Source organism: Medicago sativa, chromosome 8 (assembly GCF_051527215.1).
Source record: "Medicago sativa cultivar Bolivia chromosome 8, Bolivia_mono, whole genome shotgun sequence".
NCBI lineage: Eukaryota > Viridiplantae > Streptophyta > Magnoliopsida > Fabales > Fabaceae > Medicago > Medicago sativa.
Window position 1 is genome coordinate 25822371 of NC_140756.1, and position 8396 is coordinate 25830766.

General features: G+C 33.6%; 1 protein-coding gene across 1 annotated transcript; it reads right to left on the reverse strand.

The window, feature by feature from the left end:
• Window positions 1-745: 745 nt before the first annotated feature.
• Window positions 746-7445, reverse strand: LOC146897922 (homeobox-leucine zipper protein ANTHOCYANINLESS 2-like). The gene is made up of 9 exons (XM_085735809.1): window positions 6856-7445; window positions 6544-6758; window positions 6346-6463; window positions 5557-6231; window positions 5236-5337; window positions 4845-5057; window positions 3011-3185; window positions 2414-2781; window positions 746-1492 (listed from the first exon to the last, which is right to left on the reverse strand). The coding sequence occupies exons 1-9, from the start codon at window positions 7033-7035 to the stop codon at window positions 1106-1108; spliced, it is 2433 nt and encodes an 810-aa protein (XP_085591935.1). The 5' UTR covers window positions 7036-7445; the 3' UTR covers window positions 746-1105.
• Between the last annotated feature and the right edge of the window lie 951 nt (window positions 7446-8396).

Sequence of the window (8396 nt, forward strand, 5' to 3'; positions counted from 1 at the left end):
ATTAAATTTAAAAATGAAAAAAAAACACAATTAAATTTGCAAAAGGATAAAAAATACATTTTAGTTCAAAATTTTGGTTTTGGTTCAGTTCGGTTCGGTTAATAGGCAAGCAAACGGTTAACCGAACCATAACTTTGGTTCAGTTCGGTTAGTTTCAAACCTTAAACGGTTCGGTTCGGTTAATATGGTTAACCGAACCATGCCCACCCCTACACACTATCATGAAGAGATCACAAGCCATGTCAACCAAAACAAGAGCATAAACTTCCAACTATATCACATCATTATCATTATCATTATCAACACTTATGGTAAATGCATTGGCAACTCATGAACATGAAAACAAGCCCTCTTGCATTCAAAATGGCAAATATCTTACAAAATCACAACACTTCTTTCCTTGTCAACTAATGCTCATAGACAAAACTCATGTCAAAATCTTATTGGTTAGCCTCACGCAAAGGAAGAAAATTCCACAACTTGAGCATTAAATGTTGCCAACTATTTTCCCAACAAATTCTGAATCCTCATTAAATGCATTGCAGACATTTCACCACCATCTACACCTCTCTATCACATTCATTTTCTTTCAATCTTTACCGCGTGAGTAACACAAGATCTTCATGCCCACAAGGAATTTACTAAAAACTCCATGTAAGATTATATATAGATTAAAAGAACAACAAAATATCCCTAAAATTAGATACTTATTAAATATATAACACTGAGATAAATACTACTAATATTATCAACAAAAAAACCATATTATTTGTAATTATAAAATTGTCATTCCACTATTCCTTTCATTGATGTTTTTTTTCATACTAGGGGAAACAAACAAGAGTCAATACCCGAACCACGATCCTTGCCTTGTGTTAAGGAACCTAACCCTAGATAAGATAGATAGATATCCTTACCACCATGCAAGGAACCTTTTTCTTTTTCCATGAGTGGTTCGTTCTTGACTCAAACACACCCCAAATCCCACCAATTACATTTTTACCCTTTTCTTTCATCCATTACCAAAACAACAACAACAAAAACAGTAGTAGTAATAGTAGATATAGAAAAACAAAAAATTTAAGAAAACCACTTATGTCACGACTCAGCTTTCACATTGAAGTGCTGCTTTGATTTTCTGAACAGTGCATGAAATGAGATTGTTCACTGTTTCAACTGACTCCACGGTGAGTTTTGCTGTAGGAAGACTATTCACAAGGATTTGAAACGCCACGGTTAAAAGGGACCCGCTAACACGCGCCTCGCCGCCTCCATTTGCGGTTGCATCGCCATTCTCTAGTCCACGTGACCCAGGACCGTCAGGGACGATGGCGAAGCCGGATGGTAGTAATGCCACGTAAGCTGAATCGCCACCGTTCATGACAACATGCATAGCTGGAATATCAACTGGCGCGTAGACGACAAGCGACCCCGCTTCGTCTATGCACGTTTCTTGTAGTATCAACATGCTACTCTGGTTGGAATTCATTGCCTACAAAATCAAAATAAACAATTAAAAAAACATAAATTAAATGTATAATACTCCCTCCGTTTCAAAATGAGTGTCGCTTTAGCCAAAAGAATTTGTTTCAAAATGAGTGTCGCTTTACATTTCCAATACAACTTTAATTTTTTTCTTCCAACTTTACCCTCTCCAACTTTTCACTCACACAATTTTCAATGCAGCTTTAATTTTGTCTTTTTCTTATAAAGTAAGGGCAGTTTAGTAAAAGCGTTATATCCAATGATTATTCCATTCTATTTCTTAATCTGTGTGCCAAAGCCTAAAGCGACACTCATTTTGAAACGGAGGGAGTAATTGAGAATAAATCATGAAATATAAATTATTATGTATTGTCATTTTCTTGATGAGCTAAGCTAGTCAAACCAAAGATACTACCACTTTTTCTTAAAATAATAATACTAACATTTTTCCATTTTTCTAAAAACTAAAAAATGTAGTAATTTTGATTAAATAAAGGGTGGGACCATATAAAATAGGAATACATAAGGTGACAAGTGTATTTTGACTTGTTATAAAAGCTTATCTAAGTGAATCATCAAAGTTTGTGCTTGTAGATCCTTCAGAAATTTCCTTCTTGTCCTTCTCAACTTTTCAACCTCTCAAAATCCAAACACTACCGACAAACAAACAAAGCCACATTCACATTTCAACGTTGAACTTTGTTACAATATTACAACAACTTGCAAGTCCACATAGTTATAACGTTGTCACATCTCAACATTGTTGTTATTACAACTTGTAATAGTAACAACTAGTACCAACCATATAATTTGAAGAAATGTTTCAAATAAGTATTAAAAATCATTATTATTATTATTATTATTATTATTATTATTATTATTATTATTATTAGGGTTTTAAAATGAGAAAGAATTAAAGAAAACTTACACTAGCACGGAGAAGAGAAACACAGTTGCCATGATCTTGTCCTTTAGCAATATGAGCCATCTCTTGCATAGGACCACCATTTGATAGTATATCCCATTCGCTACGGAGCCTTTCGTCACGCAGAAAATCAAACAGTCTTTGAGGCGAAACCGGGAGCCACACCGACGTGGCTGCGCTCAACACGATCCCTGGTGGCTCGCCTGGATCATCGACGCTCTTTCGTGTCATCACCCTCACATCTTCGTCTACATTACCAGGGTTAAGCTTGTTCCATTTGTGGACCGTTGAGGCACAGACCCCGGCACAGAAGTTGTTTGTCATTCGCTGGGCGAGCTTCAGCATGCTTCGCCTTCCTCCTGCTGTTATTGCTGTGAGACATTCATAAAAAATACAATTTAGTTCAGATTATTGTTAATCATGCTATCCTTGAATGTTTTTAAGCAAAATGTGCTAGAGAAATTGGAACATTGTATTTAGATTTATTTTATGATACGCGAGGATCATATAACATATTTTTAAGCAAAGAACAAATAATTTATCATTAAAAGATATTTATGTGTAGAAAAGGTGTTAGGAGTAGTTGAGTTAGAGTCATACCAGAGTGGTCTCGAGAGGGAGCGGCAGAGGACATTAATATGGCAAGGCACTCGCACTGGCGTTGTAAGGTAGCGACCCAACGAGACGCGCCAAAACCCATGCCTGAGCTTAACAAAGGTCTATACAGCTGGTGGACTTGATTTTCCTCATATTCTGTATGTTCCACCCACGTCACCTACAAATTCATCAATGCAATATTAACCATGTTTGTCATGCCAACTTTTCCAACTTTGCATTCAATCCACATGCCCTTAAGTCGTACTTACAAATCACATGTCTCAAGTTCTATTCACAATTGCATGCATGACAATAGTATCAATTTATATCATGCTACAAAACATTTCTTTACTGTATATTGTATTATAAGTGTACTTATGTGATTAAGTACATATTTCAATACTATACAACAAATAGAAATTATTTCCAATATTATTTTTATGTTGTCATTCAATTATGTATATATGTATGGAAAGGAAAATCAAAACAAAACTTGACCTTGATATAGAAAATTACTACTTATATATAGAATAAAAATGCACATGCCAAATAGTTACACAACACTTACATGGATCATTATAAAAAAATAAAAAATATGAATTAAGTCACACTTACACCTTAAATTTTTTCATGTAAATCATATATTTCAAAATAGAAATCATATTTTCCATGTATAACTTACTCTAACATTTTATCAAGTTTTATCTTGTACTACAAATTTGTAACATTTGTCCAAAAAACAATGTACTAGTAAATAGTAATATGATTAGTGATTATATGATGAGAGATGATTGGTCATTCCAATAGAAAGGACAAGAGGTATCTCATGGACCATTTACATAAAATAGGGTACTATTGATAAAGTCAAGCAAGATTTTTAGGAACAATGGGGACTGTGAGCATTGAGATTTGCAAATCTCACAGGAAAAAGACAAAATAGCCAGTCTCTTATATGTTTGACCCTAATGAAAATGAGTAATAAAATAGGCCTTGAACTATGCTAAATCCAAATCATGCTTGTAAGGAACTATCTATATAGCATAATAGATTGGAATAGAAACTTTGTATATATTGTTTATTTGTTTATAGAATCAAAATGTACTTAAAGATTACAAGGAAAAAATTGCTAATCTAGTCAATAAGTCTCAAAAGGTACAGAAATTCAAGTGATAAGAGGGTTCTATATATTAAAATAGTGGATTAATCTATACTTTAGGCCACATGGGGTGTATTATTTAAAGATTAATTGTTGAAAACTTTAAGATTGGAATTTGTAATTGTTTATGAGAAGCATCCTACTCAGGTGCAATACAATTCTTTGAAAAGTGGAAAATTCATATTTTATATGGGAATTATAATTTGACAGAGTAGTTATATAGTGAGTAGTCACTAGACTAGTTAAGTTACTTTGAACAATGAGCTTTTTGATTAATTAATTGCTTTGAAAAGCACAAGCCCCTTGATTCCTTGACCTTGTGTTTTGCTTCACTTCACTTGAATATTCTACTCACCTCTTTTGATCCACATATTACTTAAACAATGGTAAATATATGCATAAATAGTCATTTTGGTCCGCAAATGTGTGATCTGACTAATTGAATAAGCATTCGAGGACCAAACTAATTAACGAAAAACACAATGTATGGTAAATAGTAACTCTAACTCTCCCTAATATTAAAATAAAAGAAGTTCAGAACACAATGTATGGAGGAATGTAAATCATTTTTACTGTCCACAAGAAGATGTGGAAACTAAAAAACATGAAATGTAGGGATTATAAAAACCATAAAACACACTAATAACAAGAATAAGAAAGCATTTTTTGAAATTTAATTACCTTGGAGTAACCATTTGGCATATCTTGCACAACACAACCAGAGGGAAGCTTCCTACAGTTCACAAAACTTGTAGCACCAGAAGTTTCTCTGATGGTATCTATAGACACGTCAACCACAGCCCAAACCCCTTCTGCATGTTGCTTGCAAAACCTAAGGAAATTTACCTCGCGAACCGGAACCAAAGGCGATAGCACATGAAGTTCAGCTTGCATCTGAAAAAACACAAACTTTACTGTCAAAACACCGAAAATACATCCGTTTTGCTAGAGCTAATTCATGTAATGCCAGTGTTGTCAATCATGGATCGTGTGAAATAACAGTTTGTTTAAATACCGCTACGCTATAATTGATATTTAGCACTACGGTAAAAACATAATAAATTTTACTTACAAGTTGAAGTGCACCATTTCTTGTTCCATTTATTCCATTAGATATAACTTCATTTGTGGAGGTTCTTGCAATGATACAAGGAAACATCTCTATCCATCGATTCTGTTGAAAGAAAACCAAGTCAGATTCATAATTATATTTCTACGTAGAATGGGAAAAGCACTAAAACAATTTGTAATTCATATATATAAGATCACAATGTTTAAGAAAATGGTTTGAGACTGCAATCAGAACCAATCTGAAACATGACATCAAAGTTTGTTATATTTTTGTGACCACAATTGAGGTTGCATCGATAACATTAAGGGTTTAGAAGCTCACCGAGTCCATAAGAGTCTCGACGAGGGCCAAGCTATTGATGATGACAGTACCAGTTTCCCTTGAGGCCTCAGAAACAAAACCATTAGGTTTCAAACCAATGCAAGGAGTGAATGTCCTCAAATATTCCTCATGGTTCAAAATTTCCCTTCCTCCTTCTATACTCCTAATCCAAAGAGGGTCATTAGTTTGTGCCATCTTAACCAACTCATCCATAGCAGCCAAAGCAAGTTCAAGAAACATAGACCTTTCGACCGATCTATCAAAGCCAGTAGTCACCATAGATGTTTGTCTATTTGAAGGAGACACAATGGCTAAAGGGTTATTAGACATTCCTGAACTAAAATCAGGTAATGATGAAGGCACATTATTCATCACATTAAAACCATTATTGTTGTTTCCTCCAACACCAAGCTCTAAACTTGAGTTGGGTAGCGAAGAAATCGGACGGCCTAAAAATTTTCCAGCAAGTGCACAAACTCTATCTAGCTCGTCCTTCAACCTCGCATTCTCGATTCGAAGGTGTTGTTCCTCGAGTGAAATCTCGCCGATCATAGCTGGACCACCACAATTTGAACAAATAGGATTCCTCATTGCATCCCTTATAGACATATTCTCAGCTCTAAGCTTATCATTCTCTTGCCTAAGCAAATTGTTCTCATGCCTTTCCAGTTGAGTCTAGTACAATTGTACAAACAAAAAGTTAGCAACACAAAAGGATATTAAAAAAGTAAAAAGTAAAACCATGTGAAAATGAAAAGGAAAATGACTTTTTGATGTCATATCACACACCTTCATTTGTGTTCTTCGATTTTGGAACCAAAACTTAACTTGTCTTGTTTCCAAACAAAGCCTTTTGCTAAGTTCCAATCTTTGTTTCTCATCTGGGTGAGGACACTCCTTAAACAAACTATAACACAAAACATGATTATTAAAATCTACAAAATGAACCTTAAAAACAAAAGCACAAAAATGGTAAAAGAAAAATACCTTTCAAGCTCTTGAATCTGTTGAGGAGTGTGTCGGTGATATCTCTTTTTCCTAGGTGGTTTATCATCAGCATCTTGTTCATCACCAGAAACACCATCCAAGTTATCACTACCAGATCTACTTTGTTCCTCTTCTCTACTTCTTCTCAAACCATTTTGCTCATAATTCCCATGCATTGATCCATTCACATCTTCTTGTCCATCAATATTTGTTTGCTTCATTTTTTCCATCAAATAAAACAAAAGGGTCATCAAAAAACACAACCAAATTTAAGAAAACAAACAAAAAAAAAAGATCTTTCATAGTTCTTACAAGTGCAAGTGATAATCCAGGTGAGTTGAACATTGATTTAGCCAAAGCTGGAGAAGTAACAAGACGAGGTTGAGAGAAAGAACCAAATGGCATTCTTTCGTTGTTGTAAGAGATTTCTCCTATGTTTCTTACACCTCCACCACCTCCTGAATTGTTCTCTACAAACCCCCCAAAACTCATCAAATACCCCACTTTTTTTTTCTTCTTCTCTTCAATAAAAAAAACCACCCAAATCCAAAAAGTTCAAAACTTTTTCCAAACCCTTAATCACAAGTAAATCTTGGTGTCAGCAGAATCATCAAAAAGTTCAAAAAAGGTACAGAACTTTGCAAGCAAAAAAAAAAAACACAAAGAACAAAGACAGAGAGATTATGGAGACAAAGGGTCAAATGAGAAACACCAATGTCTCAAAACTCTCTCTGTATCAAACAACAGAAGAAAAAAAATGGTGTTTTTTTATGTATTTTTGTTGGAGAGAAAGAAAGAGAAAAAAGGCAAGATTTTGCTCTTCGTTCTCAGTCTCTCTCTCTCTTGTCAGTGACCCTTTTGAGAGAGAAACAGTGTAACACTGAGAAAAACTTGAAAGGTGGCTTGAAATAATGAATCTAGTTGATTTAGGTTAAATGGAAAAAGAACCCTAATAGTGTTTTTTTTTTATGTCATATATTTGCATGCTTGACTATTTTTCAAAGGAGAAAAAAATGTACTTTTATATTATGTTAGAGAGAGAAAGTACTATTTTGGAGAGAGAGAGAGAGAGAGAGAGAGAGAGAGAGAGAGAGAGAGAGAGAGAGAGAGAGAGAGATTGAAGATAAAACGTAAAGATGTGGAGTCATTGAAGCCTTACAAATAGATAGATCCAAAAAGGGTCGGTTGACTCTTTGCAATACTATACTGTGTCTGTCTGTAACTCTATAAAGCCTGTGATTGACGGTGAAAATTGCTTTGTGACTTTTTGATTACTTTTTGTATGGATTGGGGGGTATGTGAAAAGTAAACTACTGTGTTAGAAACTTGGAATTGAAAGAGTGTTTCATGGTTCAGATTTGGTTCATGATTCTATTCTATTCAAATCATATCAGATCAGATTTGTTTCTGTTACTGTCCTTGGAATTATATTATACACATATTTTAGATTTATTGAATATTTATTACTACATGATCATTTTTTTAAAAAGATATCTGATCATATTTATAAATCAAATATGTTTAATTATTCAATGAACTTTAAAAGTTATTTTTTGTTTATAAATATGATCGAAAAAAGTTTCATCTAAAATGAAATATAAATAAAGGTGGTAGTTGAAAAGTCAATGTATATGGTTAAAAAATTACTTTATATACATCAATTTTTTAACTGTCATTTTTGTTATATTTTACTTTGGATGGAATATACTTTTGATCCAATATTATTGGAGCAATTTCCTTTTTTCTAACTCAAAAATAAGCTAAAATATATATATATATATTCAAACAAAATAAATATATTTAATTCAATCAAAAATAAGCTAAAATATATAGGGTTAAATATATTTTTGGTC

Coding starts and splice junctions, on each gene's coding strand:
- LOC146897922 (XM_085735809.1), bottom strand. CDS start 7,035: ATGAGTTTTGGGGGGTTTGTAGAGAACAATTCAGGAGGTGGTGGAGGT. Junction 6,232..6,345: donor ATCGAAGAACACAAATGAAG/GTGTGTGATATG, acceptor CAATTGTACTAG/ACTCAACTGGAAAGGCATGA. Junction 1,493..2,413: donor TTTCTCTTCTCCGTGCTAGT/GTAAGTTTTCTT, acceptor TTGATTTTGTAG/GCAATGAATTCCAACCAGAG.